Here is an 18,858-nt window from a genome sequence, read left to right as displayed (position 1 = left end):
GAGGTGACAAAAGTATCAGTTTATAGGCTCTCCCTTTTTTGCAAACCAAAGCTTGCCTTGCCCTTCCCCAGCTCCAGACATGCCAACTGCCTTGGATGAACCACAGACCTCTTTGCACACCTGCAGTAGAAAAAGGTGATGCAAGTTTTCACATCAGTGAAACAGGAGAATAAATCTGGGCATTATGCTAAATTAATTTCAGCCAACTAGGTAATCATAATTAGAGACTGGAGGTGAGGAAATCCTTACTGAAGTTCAGTTTCATGGAAAGGCCTTTTCTCATGGCAGTAGAATTTCTCTCAGGTGCCTCATTTGTAGCAGCTACAGTGGACCCTCAACTTACGGAATTATTACATATTGGAATGGTGGCTGCAGGTCGAAAAGTCTGTAGGTCAAGGCTCCATTGACCTACAATGCATTAAAACCGATTAATCTGTAACTGGCAATTTTTGTTCCATTTTGGTTTTTTTTCCCCGGTCTGTAGGTCGATTCTCTGGCTGCATGTCAAACCTAAATTTTGCGGCCATAGAAGTCTGTAACTCGAAAAGTCTGTACGTGGAGATGTCTGTAAGTCGAGGGTCCACTGTACTTTTTTGCATTTGCTGTATGAAATATCAGTCAGGACTACTCCCAACACCCAAGACAATACCAATAAAAGCCTGACGTGTCTTATTTAATATCTAGAGATTTCCTGGCTACATTATTTTTAAAAAGCAAGCAAACAAACACATAAAAATACTAGAGCATCTTTTGCAACTTTTGAAGCAAATGTCCTTGATGGAACCCTACCCATATGATTCACAACATTTCTGACCCATTCAATGACTCCTTCTTTCCTCATCCATGCCACCTTTTACCTTCACTTGCAAGAAAATAAAGCAACTAGGCAACTTATTTTGAATACTTTCTTGTTAAGAGCCTTTGAAAGAAACCCACTACTCAACTATTGCACTTTCACCCTGCTTTATGTTCGCTGAATTTCTCCTGACAGTTGACTTTTTCGTTTGCCAGAACCACAACAAAGGAAAGCCTTGAGTTTTCATACAGGACACCCCTCTTCCCCTCTCTTTCACCCTCCACTCTGATCATTTCACAAAGATATTATTGTTTTTGGCTCGCTGGGGCTCGGTGCACCTGAAGCAGATCAAAGACACTTTTTTATGCCAGCCTGACCACACAGGTCTCTCTCCCACTGCACTAAATTAAAGCTGATGATTCATCTCTATTGCCCTCAGGGTCCCTTGGTACAAAGAGATTATATATATATATATCCCTCTCTCCTACCAGATACCAAAGACATTTACTAAGAGAAGGGATATATATATCCTTATATATATTAGCTCCCTCTCTCCTAGGAGAGAAGGAGTTCTAACAAAAACATGGAGGATAATAAACTTAAATTTTATAGCTCTAATTAAAAAAAGGTAAAGTTAATTTCAACCAACTGCAGCTGCATATACATCTCATTAAAAAAGGCACACACAATTGCCCTATGTCATCAGCACAGTATAAACAAGTACAGATAAAAGAGTACTTCATCCAAAGGCTTTCCATGTATTCCATCCAGAGCAGCTCTGGATTTGTTAGATGTCCACTAATGGGAAATTACATTACCCTTAACAATGAAATATGTGCAAGGAGGTGATTATTTTGAAACTGTCCTAGATACGTAGTGCTGTGTTGCACACATGCGTCCCAATCCGACTGATATTCACGTGCGATCTGTTGAACTTGCTGCAGCTAATTGCAGCTAATTGGTGAGGCACCAGGATGCATCTGGGTGTATGACCAGGTACATAATTGAGACATGCCTTGGCAACTCATCAACTAGCCACAATCAATCACAGTAAGTTATGGAGACTTTATAAGATTTTGGCCACATTCTGCAGGAAACATGGTATGATGGATACTTGCAAAAGTTCTCACATCCTACAATCTTCTGAGTACTGCCATGTTGAGAGTTCTTGATTATACTTTCTCCTGGATCACTACAATTTCCCAGCTTCCCTTAAAAATGAGGCCCTGGGTCTTTCTTCTCAACCCCCCTTTTTTTTACTCATTATTCTGCACAGAAATCTGCTATATGTTGAACAAGTTAATACCCTTTCTGATTAATCCTGCTCAAGAAAGATGCCATCCCTCTCAGGTACTGAAATAATCTTACGCAGTTTCGTATTTCTTCTGCAATTTCAGAATGAACCCTGCATAGGAAAAATATAATTCTGTGCAGCCTGGTGTTTCTTTTGTCTTTTCCAGATAAAGCCTGTATCAGAAAGATCTCATTTTGTGCAAGTACTTATTGTAAGAATCATGACACAGCTTTGTATTTCTTACAGAAAAGTTCATCACCAAACCTCTGAGAAGGTTTGTGAGATTTCTCATAAAAATAATCTCATTCACAATAATTTCCTTGTCAAGATAAAAGTGAGTGTCTATTTTTCTCAATCTTTCTTTAAGAGCAAGAAGCCAACACAGTCACTTTGTTGTTGTTTAGTTGTTAAGTCATATCCGATTCTTCGTGACCCAATGGACCAGAGCACGCCAGGCCCTCCTGTCTTCCACTGCCTTCCGGAGTTGGGTCAAATTCATGTTGGTAGCTTCGATGACACTGTCCAACCATCTCATCCTCTTTTGTCCCCTTCTCCTCTTGCCCTCACACTTTCCCAACATCAGGGTCTTTTCCAGGGAGTCTTCTCTTCTCATGAGATGGCCAAAGTATTGGAGCCTCAGCTTCAGGATCTGTCCTTCTAGTGAACACTCAAGGTTGATTTCCTTCAAAATGGATAGATCTGTTCTCCTTGCAGTCCATGGGACTCCCAAGAGTCTCCTTCAGCACCAAACTTCAAAAGCATCAATTCTTCAGCAGTCAGCTTTCTTTATGGTCCAGCTCTCACTTCCAAACATTGCTACTGGAAAAACCATAGCTTTGACTATGCGGACCTTTGTTGGCAAGGTGAGGTCTCTGCTTTTTAAGATGCTGTCTACCTTTCTCATGGTTTTCCTCCCAAGAAGCAGGCCTCTTTTGATTTCGTGGCTGCTGTCACCATCTGCAGTGATCATGGAGCCCAAGAAAGTAAAATCTCCATATCTATTTATAAAAAGACGCTGTTTCTTATATATTTGTAAGTTTTATGTTGGGGGGGAAAAACTAAGATCATGGCCACTGGTCCCATCACCTCCTGGCAAATAGAAGGAGAAGATATGGAGATTTTACTTTCTTGAGTTCCATGATCACTGCAGATGGTGACAGCAGCCACTTATTTCTCTAAGACTGGCATAAAGGTGCAAATGAGGATCCCTTTTCTCCATGTTCTTTGTCTGTTTTGAAAAGCAGACAACTAGTGTGTTTTCACTTTGTTAACTTCTAGCCAGTAGCATGTGTACCTGCATCCCTTATCGATGAGGGATCATTCTTCATAAGATAGTGCTCCTGGAATCTGGAGATTGTATCCATGTTCCCTATGCTTCCTAACATTAACATTTTTCCCTAAAGTCTACAGCAACTGCTGCTGCCAGCTGTTTCTCATCACCCATGTGTCTCATGTAAGTTTGGAAAGGTAGTTGAAGGGAAAAGCGGGCAAATGGTGGCCCTTCAGATGTTGGACAGGAACTCCCAGCAGCTCCATGGACAGTAGGCGCTGCAGTCCACAAACATTTTGAGGGCCACAATCTAAAGGGAAAGCTGGATAAAGGAAACTGAAAAGGCAAAAGGTTGTGCCCAAATAAACTTGTTCGGGTTGCATTCATACAACACTGAGAGAAATGGCCCATCACTACATAATTTCACAAAGTACAACGAGATCAATACAAACACAGCAACTGTTCCCCAATCAATTTCCTATTTAGCTAGGCATTATTTAACTATTCATATTACACAGCAAAGGCTTAAAATGCCTTGCTGAATAACTAAATATGAAATTCTAAACTGCTTTTTTAAATAACAAATAAATTCTGCATTCACAGCTTTCGTGGCCTATACACACACACATTTACACAACAAATGGCAGAAACTATGAATGATCTTTTCTGCCATTTGTCCTTTTTTCAGCGTGAGAGCCATGACTGTTTTTCAGCACCGATATCATCCATGTGAAGAAACAAAATAATACAGAAAAGTGCACACCATCCCTTTTAAAGAATGCAACCGTGTCTTATTTTCTCACATATGCTTCTTTTCTTAAACTCTACATAACAGTTCAGTCTACATAAGAAAATTATGTAAATGAAATAAAAGTGACTAAAAAGCTTAGTCATGAAAATGGAATGCTTTCAGACATGTACATTTTTAAAAGAGGTATTAATTTTTTTTTAAAAGAGACACTAAACTTTTATTGCAATCCCTAGGAAAAAGCTTTTCCACTAATACAGTGAGAAAAATTATTGAAGCAAAATTGCTTATCTTGGCTCTTTTGGAGCCACAATGCATCTCGTAATTCCATAGATCATTAGAGCTCTCAGAGCAAGATGGATTTATATTGATTGAGTGAGAAAGTGGGAGAGATGAAGGTCTAAGGGGCTTTTCTAAAGACACTAGATATTCTGCTATATGTTAATGACATGCTCATCATGGGTTACTGAAAGCCAGCCATTTCTGTTTCCAATTTCACAGTGCCCAGTTGAAGTCACAGCAGAATAATTTTTGATATGGCTTTTACATTTTGTGCCTCCCCCTACCCCCAATTATTGATTCTTAGCTGCTTCTGGATCTGTTCTTTCAAACCTTCTCCATGTGATAGTCAACAGATTTTAAAAGAAATGGCAGAGTCACTATCATAGTATGCTGGACACACACAAACAGAGAAAGGCAAAGAAACTGAAAGGTGTCAGCCCAGTTTGTGCTGCTGGCATCAAGACTTGGCTTGCAACCTACCACCATGTGGCACGAAGAAGTCCCACATATCACAGCAATTCGAGATGTAAGCGGCTGGTTTTCACAAGGTAAGTTATGTCCTTTCACATTGGCTCCAATCATGCCTGGTATTAAAATGCAAAAACAAAGAAAAACCGTTTTAAGATGCAACTAAAACTCTGTAAGTCATATGACTGAGAAGTGTTACCAAATAAGCCAATTTCTCTGTTCACATCTATTTGGGAAATATATTCCCCAACATTTTACTCAGAGAAGAGTTGCATCACTGACATTCAAAAATCTACATATTTTACAATTTCTGTACATTGTTGCTCTTCACAGAACCATCTGAGATACACTGGTATATCTGAGTCCGAGGAGATTATCTTCTGTAGAGATATAGAAATTTATACACTAGATTAGGGTAACCTGGACACACACCACAGTTATAACAGCTAATGATCCATGCCCTACGTTTTTGCCATCTAAGTTCAAATACAAGCACTCTAAATTAAGCTGATCATACACACATTCATCAGTAGTATTTTCTCCATATCTAAACATTCTTGTCATCTCACCCCAATCATAGTTTTGAAGAGCCAAAAAAGGAACAGATTATGCCAATTATTATGATCAAGGAGAGAGGTTAAGAACCTCTTCCCAAAGTAAATGCCTTGCAGGGGGGTTAATTTAGGAAAACAAAAAGATAGTTAAGCAAAGATGAAATCTGATCATAAAATCACGCATGAGATAGGGAAAGTACGTAACTTTATCCTTTCTCTTTTGTCATATTAAAACTTGATTCGACAAAATGAAGCTGATTTGGAGGATGAAAGAAAATACTCCTTCACATAAAATATTATTGTGGCGTTCAACCTTATTATGTTAATTAAGTCATGCATTATTCATGTTTTATGCTGATGTGGTTGAGAGGTGGGGCCACTAGAGATGTCAAAAGTGGAGCAGTCTGGATCTGAGTTTGAAGTGAGTCTGGATCTGAGTTTGAAGGGAGAGAAAGAGAGAGAGAGTTAGTTTGGGAATCTGAGGAGTGATTAGTCTGAGGAATGAATAGTAACCTGTAAGATAATATAGAAGGTTGTTATTGATGCTTGATGAACCTGAAAAAGATACTTATGAATTATTATAGAAACATCTGTAATCAATAAACCTGTTTTATTCAAAATACAGTGATGAATGGACCTTCGTCTTTTCTAAGTAAAGTACGTTGATTTAGTAATCAACTGGTGGCAGTGTGTGAAAAGGTGTTTGTTTTGGTTTGCCTTTATGAGCTTTCTGTTTTGGGGAGAGAAACAGGGGCCACAAAGGGGCAAATGTCACAATTGGTGTCCAGCGGCGGGATACAAAGCAATCCAGTAAAGCCTGAGTTTAAAGTGAAATTTGTTTGAGTCAAGGGTACCTTTTAGACAGAGGTCTGTGGTGAAGAAGTAGGTTACCCACTAGAGCTTTTGGGAAAAGCTTAATGGTGGGGCTTCTGATCCCAGATCTGGGGAACAAAGATAGGGAACTACTCTGAAGAAAAAAATTCCTGTTTTTACATCAGGATTTGCAAGACCTAGTGGCTAACTTAAGATCCAAGGCTCTGAGAGAAGGGAGCGCTGGTGCATAAAAGCAGAAGCCAGGGGTCAGAAGAGATCTGAGGGAATAGAAGAAAAGCAGAGGTTTGAAATAGAAATTATTTCAGTGACTGGAAGTAAAAGAAGAAAGACAGGTCCTTTTTTAAATTCAGTATAAACACATTCAAGACTAAGTTACTCAGATAAATATGCCACCCAAAAGAACTAAAAGGTCAGTAATGGAGAAAACTCCTCAAGAGGCACAAAATTTACCTCAGGAAGTGGAGGGAAATGGAGATCCTTTAACTCCAAAGGAACAGGAGAAGGAGATTAATGAGGGTGCCTCAGGAAGAGAAAGTAGTCTAAGCTCCCAAGAGTTTGAAAAATGGAGGTTACAACAGGAATTCAACTTTAAAGAATTAGAGATCAAAAAGAACCAGGGAATTAGAAATTAGAGAAAAAGCCAGAGCTAGAGAGCTAGAGATGAGAAAAGAAGCTGGGCGAGAGGCCAGACAAATGGCATTTGAGCAAGAAAATAGACAAAGAGAAAAGGAATGAAGACAAAAAGAGATAGAATTTCAAAAACAGATGAAACAATTGGAATTGGCGTCTCAAAATAACAACAATAACAGCACTAGTGAGGAAACTCTCTCAAAGATTGATCTAAAGAAATTTCCCCAATATAGAAAAGATGACTGCCCAGAATCTTTCCTCATTTCCTTTGAAGAAAGGTTGATAATGCTAAGATCCCAAATAAATGGAGATTTAGCTGAGTTGTATTCACAGACGCCTCTAGAGCAGGCCAGAGATTTTGAGGCCTATAGAAAAATGGTTTATTCTAAATTTGGTATCAACGCAGAACACCTGAGGCGAAAATTTTGTTCTCTTACCAAAAAACCTGAGGAATCTTATTCCCAGTTGGGAGCTAAATCAGTTCAATGTCTGGAGAAATGGATGGAAGGTAAAAATGTCACTTCTCTTGAGCAGATGAAAAATGTGATTGGGTTGGAACAATTTTATTCTATTTTGCCTGGGGAATTGCGTTATTTAGTTAAGGACAAAAATCCCAAAAATCTATTAGAAGCAGGTGAAACAGCAGATTACATTGGGGAGATTCGAAACCAGATTCTCTGAGGTAAATTTTAACAAGCAGAACTGGGACAACAATAAGAATATATTGCAATTACCGTATTTACCAGCGTATAAGATAACTTTTTCCCCCTGAAAAACATGCCTCCAAGTGGGGGTGTCGTCTTATACACCAGGTGTACTTCCAGCAACCCCTCGCTCTCTCCCAGTGAAGTCACCTACCTGGTAGTAAGACTCAGTAGACTGAGACCCGCTCCTCCTTGGTAGCCTTGGAACAGCCAGACTCTAGTGCCGAACAGCTGACCATCAGGAAGCAGCAGAGAGGCGGCAGCCATTTTGAGATGTGATCACATGGCTGCTGCCTCTCAAAATGGCTGCTGCCTCTCAAAATGGCTGCCACCTCTCTGCTGGTTCCAGACAGTCAGCTGTTCGATGCCGATGCTGTCCTTCTTCCAGCAATCCCTCACTCTCTCCCAGCGAAAGAAACCAAAAGCGGCAAAACGAACTCTCCCCATGATGCAGCCAAAGCAGAATCACGCATGCGGAAGAGGGGCTAGTTTTATATGGCAAGTATATAACAAACTCTATATTTTGAGTGGAAATGTTGGAGGGTCGCCTTATACACCTAGCCATTTTATATGCCGGCAAATATGGTATATGTGTTGGAAGCCGCCCAGAGTAGTCAGTTGACTAGACAGGCGGGGTACAAATGAAATAAATAAATAAATAAATAAATAAATAAATAAATAAATAAATAAATAAATAAATAAATAAGAAACCCTTTAATAAAAATTATCTCAGCAAAACAACAGGAAATGAAGGCTAGGGTAGTACTGGAACTTGAGGTTTGGAAGAATTATTCTGTTTTTGATATTTTGCTAGCATTTAAAGGAGGCACACAGTTTTCAAGGACCATCCCATCTGCTACTCCTTACTTTTAAAACCCTACAAAACAAGGAGACTCACATATTTGAAGGACCACCCAAAGAAGGAGTGGGAAAGGCAGAGTTCTCTTTATGTTTAGAAACTGGCACTCCCATCATCTTCCATTTTGGGCTACATAATTACAACAGATGGGATTTTAAGTCCAACAACATCTGGAAGTTTTCACTCTGCTCATCCCAATCTATATGCATATTGAATTGCTCCTTCCCTGAGATCATCTTCACAGGCTATTCTTCAAAATAAGACAGACCAACCACTGAGAAGATTTACTGAGTTGTAGGAATGCCACTTATTAAATTTTATTCCAAACATGCTTCTCTATGTTCTTAAAATTAAGTCAAAGTATTGAAACAGGAAAAGACTCAGACCATTAGTGCCCCTGTAGCAAAACACACACAGTCTTTGATTGGTGTTGCAACAGCATCAATGTATACATATAACTGCAGCCTTTTGTTTTTATGCTGTTGAGTTTTGATTTCTGATTTGTGCCCTTTTATTATTACTGCATTTTAAAAGTGTAAATGGTCTATGAAGTACTTAACAAAGAGTGCATTAAAGAGTGCATTTATTTGCAACAATAAAAGAATGCATGCCCATTTATTTGTCTTTACCATTGTTCCAATACCATGAAAACTTCTGTCCTACTATCGTAGCACCATTGAGAGTGTCCTAACCTATGGCATTCTGGCATGGTTTGGGAGTAGCTCTGTAGTGGACAAAAAAGCTCTACAGAGAACCATTAAAATTGCCCAGAATATCATCGGGCTCCAGCTACCAACCCTGGATGACATCTTCACATCCCGCTGTCTGAGGAAGTCACACAGCATCCTGAGAGACTCTTCCCATCCTGCTTATAACTTTTTTGAACTGTTACCGTCTGGCAGAAGATATAGAACAATTAAGACTCGGACCACACGTTTTCTAAATAGTTTTTATCCTAGAGCTATAATTGCAATTAATAATGAGCTTAAAGATCACCAGTAGTGAATAATTAGTTGGACTGTGTTACTTGGCCTGAGGTGTAGATGTTTGTATTTTTAGTGGGGAATTTTTTAGTGGGTGGGGAGTGTTTGGGGAATGTTATGTGTGTGCATGTGTCTGGTCTCTGGGTGTCTGTGAATTTCGTTGTATGGGTATACTGTGTATATACTTACAATGACAATAAATTATATTATTATTATTATTATTATTAAAAACAGAATACCTGAACTTAATGAGATGCTATGGATGTAGGTAAGATCCCTGAGCAAGTCAGGGATTAGCATTGAAGTGAAGATTACAGAACAAACCAGGAGTGAAGACTAAAAAAAGAACTAAGGTCAGAGGTCAGGAAGACCACGGTATTCAATCAACACTCACTTGATACAAGACACCCCTTTATACTACTTCCAGTTCACTTGAAACCAACTGACTGGCGGATCTGAAAGTACTTCACTGAAAAGGCTACCACTTGCACTTCAGTGTTTCAACACACCAAGTAACCACACACACATCCAGCAGCTTTTCCTACCATCTATCCATGCCAGAAAAACAGAAATGGCTTTCAGTCTCACACTTTTATGGCCAGCTGAAGAACTAACTGTGTGAAAATTGGGGCACTCGTGCTAATGAGTCAGAGCTGCCTTTATATCTAAGTAAAAATGCTTCAAAGTTACAGAAAGAATTAGCTGCAATCTGCTTCTAGCATTGCTTGCTATATAATATCAAAGGGTTATATAAGGACTAGCCAAATGTCAAGATTAACATATGGAAAAGAAAACAGTTGAGAAGATTTTTCGTAGCTCTAATGACTGGCATGGCATCTTCCATCTCTAAAAAGTGTATGAGTACATGCACACACATACACTCTCCTATCTGGATGAATACCAAAATAGTTTGAAACTGGAATCGTGCTAGATTATAAATGAAATGCACGCTAAAATATTTAATAGGTCTATTATGGAGAGTATCAAATCTCTTGAGCCTACTGTGGGCAAATATTTTCATCTTTTGGGGCTTAGTGTTCGAAACCTAAGTTCATCTCTGGCATTTACAATTGTGACCTCATTTGCTCCAGCTTGTCCCACTGTGGTTTCTCTGCATCTTGAGCCTGTGTTCATATAAACTTGACATAAACCTGTAATACTGCATATCACTGTCCTTTGCTGAGGCAATGTTTGTGTCGTTATGCCAAGAATGTAGCATCTTATTAATCTTTTCTACATATTTGGAATCTATGTCTAAGAATGCTTTTTTTAAAATGGATTTCTTATGTTTGTTTCCCAGTCAGAAAAACAGAAAAAATTGGGTCCCATTTGTGAATTTCTTTTCTGACACACATTCTGGACTGTTTCCATTCTTATAAAAACAAATTCAGCATCCAGGTTGACAGTCAGATTATTGCTAGTCGGGGTCCTTTGTCACTGAATTAACATTTTATAGTAACATCTGCTACTTATATTAATGTTCATCCTTAGATATTTATGATGAATTTCAGACCTTAACATTTTAAAATCTGAGCAGAAATTTAATTCAATCTTTAAAAATATTTTAATTGCGTTGTCATGTTGTTTTTATTATGTATTTTGCCGGCCCGTGTGCTAAAAGCAATAAATTGAATTTGCTCTCAGTTCCCGCTTTTGAGTTTCTTTTTTGATATATGTTCTGCACTGTGGTCCTGCAGAGTTGGACTATTTCTGCCATAAGCACACCCAGAATATTTAGTTTTTCAAATGGAAAATTGGCCATCACCAGCTGGTATACCCGCCCTAGTTCATCAGTTACTAATGGGAAGTTTATCCTACCTCAAGACATAGCAACCAGTGAGAAAAACAACCAGAGAAAGTTCTGCCCTGATGGTAGCGATTTCAGAATTGAACACCCCAAAACAAAACAGGCAATTATAACATGCCATTTATCCCCCTGTATTTCTGTCCAAACTCATTTGTTTCCTATAAGCAGCTAGAGATCACCATGGCAATTCTGGCTTTGGATGCTTCAGATTTAAACAATGATGTTGTACGGCATCCAAACCCATTTCCAAGGTTTTTCAGCCAATTATCAGCTACTAATTCTCTCTAGGGCATACACAAACTTTCACGTTTATTTATATAGTGCAATGATATTAGGCTAACTTGGTATGAATTTAAGATGGAATGGGGGAAGAAGACAAAGTAAAAACTACTAAAAACCGCATATGTGAGACATACGGAGCCATTCAGTTGTAATACCTATTCCTCCAGCATGTGCATCAATAAGAGAGGCAGCTACAGGAATCCCTTTCCGAAGGCAAAGCTCTTTTGCAGCCTCTGCTGTTAGTCCATTTCCAACTGGAGCGCCAGGAGGAAGAACTTCATTTCCTGAGTAGGTACAAAGGGGAAAGGGTCAAACATGTACCAACCTGCTGGAGACCAATTCTAGTTTTTTCTGTCTGCCTGAAAACAATTCTTTGCCCTCTCTCTCCCTGACTCAATTCGCCATCTGTATTATCTACCAAGTACAGTTAATGCCACTTTTTATATTAAAACATATTGTAAAATGTTGATCATAACAATTTATCTGTTTGTATCAACAGAGCAAATGCATTTATCCCAGATGTAGATAAACATGGACATTTCATTTGTAAAAGCAACTCTCATGGTTTCCAACAACCTGTAAGTGATGTTTCAATAGTTTCAGTACTTGTTTGAGAACTGTTATTACTATTCCCTTTTTTTAAAAAAAAAATAAGTTTAATATTTTAGTTTAGTTGATTTCAAAGCTAATCTTGTACACACCCAAAAGCTTTTATATTAATCCTCTGTGCCGAAGGCTAGACTTAAGTTGGCTTCAACAAGACACCACTAGCAATGTGAAAACAGTGGCACCACCACTTTTTCCCAAGAGCAAAAATATTCTCTACACCAGTTAATACATTTTGATCATGTCCTTCCTCTAAGAAGTTAGAGTAGTATCCCTCTAGTTATTCCTGACCCCATGAGGTAGATTAAGCTGTGGAGAAGAGACTTAAAGAGGGTGAGATACTAGTTCAAGTCATTGTATAGGACGTTAAGTATGAACTGGAGAGATCTTCAGGATACATCACTGCTCTTTTAAAACCATCTTAAAACTCAATATTGTACAGTACGTAGATGACATTGTCTAAGGTTGTTTCTCCAACCCTTCCAAGCCACCAATTCCCAAATATATGAGCAGAGAAACTGCAAACAATATAGAATGAATCCCCTTTGCCTTTGGACACATTTTAATTTTCCAATGAACTTACAACCATAGCATAGGCCAAATAAGTAGCCTATCCATAATCTGCCTGCCTCCCTTCCCTTATGCTTTTCTTTTTTATGCTATTTACTTGCATTTCATTGTTTTGCTTTTAGTTTTTGGGAGGTTTTTATGGCTAACTAAACAATGTAATAAATTCAACCATTTACTGATGGTGATTTAGCATTCTCATTGGCTGGGAGAGTATAAAAATAATAATTAAAGCTAAACAAGGATGTCCTGTTTCATGTATTCTTGAAGGCTTTCACGGCCGGGATCTGATGGTTGTTGTGGGTTTTTCGGGCTCTTTGGCCGTGTTCTGAAGGTTGTTCTTCCTGACGTTTCGCCAGTCTCTGTGGCCAGTATTTTCAGAGGATGGGAGTAGGAACGCTCTCCATGCTCTGTTGCTGTTTGTTGGATAGTTGAGTATTTATAGCTGTGGGAACAGCTTTTGTCCTTTTCAGGAGATAGGGTGATCAGTGAGTTTTTGTTGTGGATGTACTGTTGTGATAAGTGGGAGAGATTATCTGTCACTGTGGTTGATGGGTGTCTTTAGCTGGTCTTTTTTGTGCAGTGATCCCTGGTCCTTGTGGTTGGGTAGAGTTCGTTGACCTTCTGCAGGCTGTATTTTCCAGTTGTGAAAGCCAGACCTTGTTCAGTTTCAGACTTTCTTCTTTTTTATTGAAGCTCTGCTGATGTTTATGGATTTCAATGGCTTCCCTGTGCAGTCCAACATAATGATTCCTGATGTTGCCCAGTACTTCAGTATTTTGAAATAGAATTTCATGTCCAGTTTCTTTTAGGGCATGTTCAGCTACTGCAGATTTTTCCAGTTGTTTTAGTCTGCAGTGTCTCTCATGTTCTTTGATTCTAGTGTGAATGCTGTGTTTTGTGGTTCCAATATATACCTGGCCACAACTGCAAGGCATCCGGTATACTCCTGCAGTGGTGAGGGTGTCTCTTTTGTCCTTTGCTGACTGTAACATTTGTTGTATTTTTATGGTGGGTCTGAATACTGTTTGTAGGTTATGTTTTCTCAAAAGTTTTCCCATGTGGTCAGTGACTCCTTTGATGTACGACAGAAATACCTTATATGTGGGTGGCTGTTTTTCCTCTTCAGTTTGGTGTTGTTTTCTTGGTTTGATGGCTCTTTTGATTTCATTCTTGGAATAGCCATTCGCCTGTAGGGCCCAATTCAGGTAGTTGAGTTCAGTGCTGAGAAATTGAGCTTCACAGTTCTGATTTGCACAGTCTACCAGTGTTTTGATTATGACTCTTTTTTGTAGTGGTTAGTGGTTGGAGTTTTTGTGTAGGTACCGGTCTGAGTGGATGGGTTTTCTGTAGACCTTGTGTCCCAACAGGAGGTTAGTTTTGCATATGACCATGACATCTAAGAAAGGGAGTTGGCCCTCTATTTCTAGGAAGAACAACCTTCAGAACACGGCCAAAGAGCTTGAAAAACTCACAACAACCATCATGTCCTGTTTCATTTAATAGATTGTGCAGAGGACCATGAACGACATGTGAACGCCATGTGATTTTTAGGGAAGTCCTGGTTGGTCTAGGCATGTGACTATTGCCTCCTTGTATGGGAGAAAAAGCACTTCAGCAGTACCACAGCTTCTAATGCATAAGATCCACTTTTCAATTCCAGGGGCACATTATGTGAAATAATCTCCACGAAAGGCCCTCTGTAAGAACTCGGAGACAATTTCACCTGTTCTTGTGTAAATGAGTACCCACTGAGGTCTATGGTATGTGACAGTTCCCAAACATTATCGCACTATAGTAAAACAGCTCAGAATGGGCTATATCCACTTAGAGTCTTTCAAGAATCATGACTGCTTCAGGACTGAGAAAGAAGGCACAAGCACTGTATGCTCAAAAGCCCATCCCTGTGTACTGATGAGCCCATGGAAGTAAAAGGGTGAGCTGATAGATGCATGAAGGCACAGAACAGAGGCAACATATGGCACCCCTTTTTAATAGGGTTAGATTACGGGAGGTGAGAAGCAAACCTATTAAAAGCAAGATGTACAATGTAGACGTGTACTGTCTTTAATAATAATAAAGAATAGGTCAATTATAAAAGTAAACACAAAAGTTTCTTTGGACTATTATTTAACCGCAATTCTACAATATGGATATTTTTTTAAAAATCTAATCTTAGACATACAATACAGTATTTTAGACAGGTAAAGATCTTTCTGTTTGACATTCAAACAGATGGTTGAGAAAAACTAAGCCTTTATTACTGTTGCCATTCCTGGCAACTCTTTTTCACAGCAGACGTCCCATTTTCAGAATTTTTTTTTTTGCCCATGTGAAGTGGGAAGCAAGTTTACCAAAGGAAAAATCTGTCTGAAACTTTTCCTTCCCCTTTATCCTTTCCTAAAAGACTAGCTCTGGAATTTGCTATGCTCGTGTTTTGTTTAAAGAAATTTATGCCGTACCAATGACCTGCCCACCTTTTCCTGGCAGTTGCCATGGAAACTGGGTATTTACCAGACGTAACACATGAGGCGGACAACAATACATCTTTAGTCAACCTGAATAACTGAATTGTAGGGTCTAAAGTCATACTAATATTTAATAGAATGAGACATTTTAGAACGCAGTAGCCTTTTGAAACAACAAAAGAAAAGCCCAGGAAAGGGATCCGGCTGATTCAGCTATGACACATCAAGGGCTGCTTTTAACCTTTTATACGGAATAGGTACTATTTTGTGTGGAACCATAATTGGCTGCAATTTCAGAGGAAGGGGTGAAAATACAAAAAAGTAGTTCTCTTTCTTAATGTGACTGTCTATCTATCCACCACTAATCAGTTTTAATTCAGAGAGAGCCCTGCCTGTCTACAGAGTTTTATATCCCTCTCTTTCATCAGCTCGCGGCAACTGTTTGTTGCTGTTGATCTGGTTAGTTGCTAGTATGTGCGCATTATATAAAACAGTATATACTAGTCTGTAATTTTAAGCAGGTATAACTGAAGATTTTTTTTTCATTCTTTCTCCTACAAATGTCTTAGAGTGAGTTTTGAGACGTTAAATGCCAATTAACGAGAAATGAGTGCACTCTGAAGAACTGGCAGCTATTCTCCTCTGTAGATCTTTGCACTTCTATTGTACAGCAAAAAGAGAATTATACCAGAAATTCAAAACTCTGCAACAAAGGCTATCATGGCTGATGGAATTCAAAGTCACTGTTAGGTCCTACAGAAGCAACAGGAACACACTCCCCCTCTAGTTCCCAGTGTAAATTATCCATCAAGGTGCCTGAAACAGATCATCTGTCTCATTCAGGTACTCCGGAACTGAGGAACCACCACCCACTCCAGAGCATTACCCGAAAATGGGATATTGGAGAGTGGCCCATGATTATCTAATACTGTTGGGGAAATCTTTGTTTTGTTGAATTGTTGAAATTTTTAAAAATTGTATTAAGTGCTAGCATTTTTTTAAAAAAAATATTTCGTCATCTGTATCCTCACTAAGATGTCTAGCTATAACATCAAATCTATTTAGTAAACATATATTTACAAGATGGAAAAATAACGTATGAAAACCAGCTATTAAAGTCCTTCCTCTATTATAACAATAGACATTTTGGAAGTTAGGAAAGGTTTTCCAATTGACTATTAGGGGTTGTTAAATACTAATTCTGCAGTTGCCACCAATGGGCAGGCTCTGCAAACAGAAAAGGTTTTACTAATACTGGAAAGTACTTTTATCAAGTGAGACATCGACTGCTGCTATTTAAGAATTCCATTTCCTGCTAAATATAATAACTTCCCATGTGGATGCAATCAGGCCTATCTATGCACTCCATTTATTCATAATATTAAATAATTTGCCCTAGAAAATATATATGTTTGTGTTTGCTATATGATCATCTAATATGTGAACTCCTTTTTCTATTGTTCTGCCATACCAAAGGGATTAAAAAGACCACAGCAATTCTGAGCTCAAATCTATAACTTTAACTATGTCACTAGTAAATTCAGGACACAAAAGATAAGCAAAGATAGATTTTTGCAAACCTAAAAGGCTAACCTGCCCTGAGAAACATTTAAAAGAATCAGGTTTGAATGTGATGTTTTGAAAGTTGAAATCCCACACATTGCCGAGACAAAAGGCAAGATGAGATTGGCTGAACTCCTGTTGTTTATCCTAATAAATCACAACATGGAGCAAACTCCCTTGAGTCAACAGGATTTGTGGAGTAGGTGACTCACCAAATCCCCATTGATTCAATGAGCCTACTCTCGTGTGTCTTAGTATGCTAAGCAAAAAGATTTCAGTAACTGTGTGTGCTGTAAGAGGCAATGCATCACTAAAAAACTCTCATACCAACTAAAAGTGAATCTAAATTTGAGAGTTAGTTAATCTTTAGTTACCTGTTTTTCTTGAGCACTGATCTTTATGTGCACAGTGTTTTCACAGTGGCCCAACCGTCCTTCAAGCAAGACAGGGCAAGGCAAAGATGGTATACAGATTAAGAAACTAAATGCTTTGGAACCCTATACAGGTAAGTGCTTTTCATGTGGCCAGTATTTTAAGCTGAATCTACACCCGGGGGTTTGGCACCGGGTAAAATAGGTAATGTTTAATTAACTAACTCTCAAATTCTTGTATTTCTTACTCTTTCATGGCCCTGTGTGCCCCTGAAAAAACCTTCTGAAAGATGAACAATGGGAACGATATAATGGAGGTCTATACTGAGGGTGGAGGGCCAGAAATCTCAAGCACTGGTAACAATGCTACAAGAAACAATGCTCGTAGAAGCTCTGCTTCTGTAGCTAACTACAACATACACTGCACAACTGGAGAACTGCCCTTTGAGTCCACACTTGCATCAGAACGTCTTCAGGTTCATTGCACCAACAAATACATCTGGAAACACGAAATGCTTTTCTACAGGAATATCACATTGCATTATGCCACAATCATGCTATTTAGTGTATATTGTGATAGAACTGCAAGACAGAGAAACCAGCAGAAATCTTTGGAATCAGAATGGAAGGAGGAAAAACATCTTCTGAACTTTGCTAAACATGTTTATGTTGTAAGAGAAGTGAAAGTTGTATTTACAAAATTAAAGAATGAAAATCTGAACAAAGGAAATAGCAACCTACTGATCTGTGGCAGCTATTTTTATTTTTGCAACTTAAACAGTAGCAGAAAATATCCACATATTATAAAATGCTCATTTCCACATCTCTGTGCAGCATTTCATCACTAATCACACTCTCATCCTCGTTTCATTAAACTGAACTTTCATATTTATTACAGAGTTTGTTCTCATATGCCACATGTACATTTGGTTGTATACATGGAAAGCTGCTCTCCCTTGTGCTTGAAATGTGCTGTATAAATAGTGTATTCAGTCCTGAGCTTGCACTTTATAAATAATTTATGTTAAAATAACCTCTTCCATTGGGTCTTTCAGCCATTACACTCGGATTTCTGTGAAAACATTTATTTACTGCTCATACTGGTTTAGCACCAGGGGCACTACTAAAACGTAGATCTATTAATACCTACCAGGAGTGTGTGTAAGCAAAATTAACAGCAAAGTTTTAAAGGGCATCTTATGCTAGAAAATGGCAACAACTATAGGAATAGGTTCAGAGTTCCCAAGTGGTCATCTGGGAATTCCTGCTATCTCACTCAAGAAGGGAGCAGAGACACTACTTGTGCTGAAAGAGGTACAACTATCAGTGCTGCCTTCTGGCTGGGGTGGGAAACATCAAGGGCCCATTATTTATGGCACAAAGGGAGTGGGTTACTGGTGGACATTTGTAATCCCATCCTATGGCCAAACTAACAGATTCTAACGCTACCAGTCCTCTAGGACCAATGGGGACTGAACCATCCCTCTTTAATTTGTTTATATCACACAGATCATTGTAACAATTGCAGTAGTGCAAAATACAGTGGGGTCTTAACTTAAGAACGGCTTGAGTTAAGAACATTTTGACTTAAGAACCGCTCTCATAGGAAAATATTGACTTGACTTACATACTTAGATTTGAGTTAAGAACTGAAAAAAACCCACGTGGGAGGCAGGGAAAGTGCAAAATTTGAACTTTCAGTTAACTGTTGGCCAGTGAAAAGGGTGCCTGTCTGCTTCCTCACTCCTCCCAGCGTTTAGAGAGTGGATTGG

General features: G+C 38.8%; 1 protein-coding gene across 20 annotated transcripts in view; it reads right to left on the bottom strand.

Annotated features, from left to right (window-relative positions):
- The window catches only part of FGGY (FGGY carbohydrate kinase domain containing), a 224,458-nt gene that overhangs the window by 135,120 nt on the left and 70,480 nt on the right, over positions 1 to 18,858 (bottom strand). For 18 of the 20 annotated variants that reach the window (XR_013544951.1, XR_012086424.2, XR_012086425.2 and 15 more), the window contains 2 exons: positions 11,667 to 11,795; positions 4,871 to 4,974 (listed from right to left, as the gene is read on the bottom strand). The exons of the other annotated variants lie outside the window; for them this stretch is intronic. Coding sequence is in view for 15 of the 18 variants with exons in the window: in XM_072997696.2 (XP_072853797.2) it covers positions 4,871 to 4,974; positions 11,667 to 11,795 (233 nt within the window). In the remaining 3 variants the exon portion in view is untranslated. The remainder of the gene's footprint in view (positions 1 to 4,870; positions 4,975 to 11,666; positions 11,796 to 18,858) is intronic. 20 annotated transcript variants of the gene reach the window in all.

The sequence above is a fragment of the Pogona vitticeps genome, chromosome 4, assembly GCF_051106095.1.
Source record: "Pogona vitticeps strain Pit_001003342236 chromosome 4, PviZW2.1, whole genome shotgun sequence".
NCBI lineage: Eukaryota > Metazoa > Chordata > Lepidosauria > Squamata > Agamidae > Pogona > Pogona vitticeps.
Note: the sequence above shows the minus strand (reverse complement) of the source record. Positions and strands in the feature narration are given on the sequence as shown.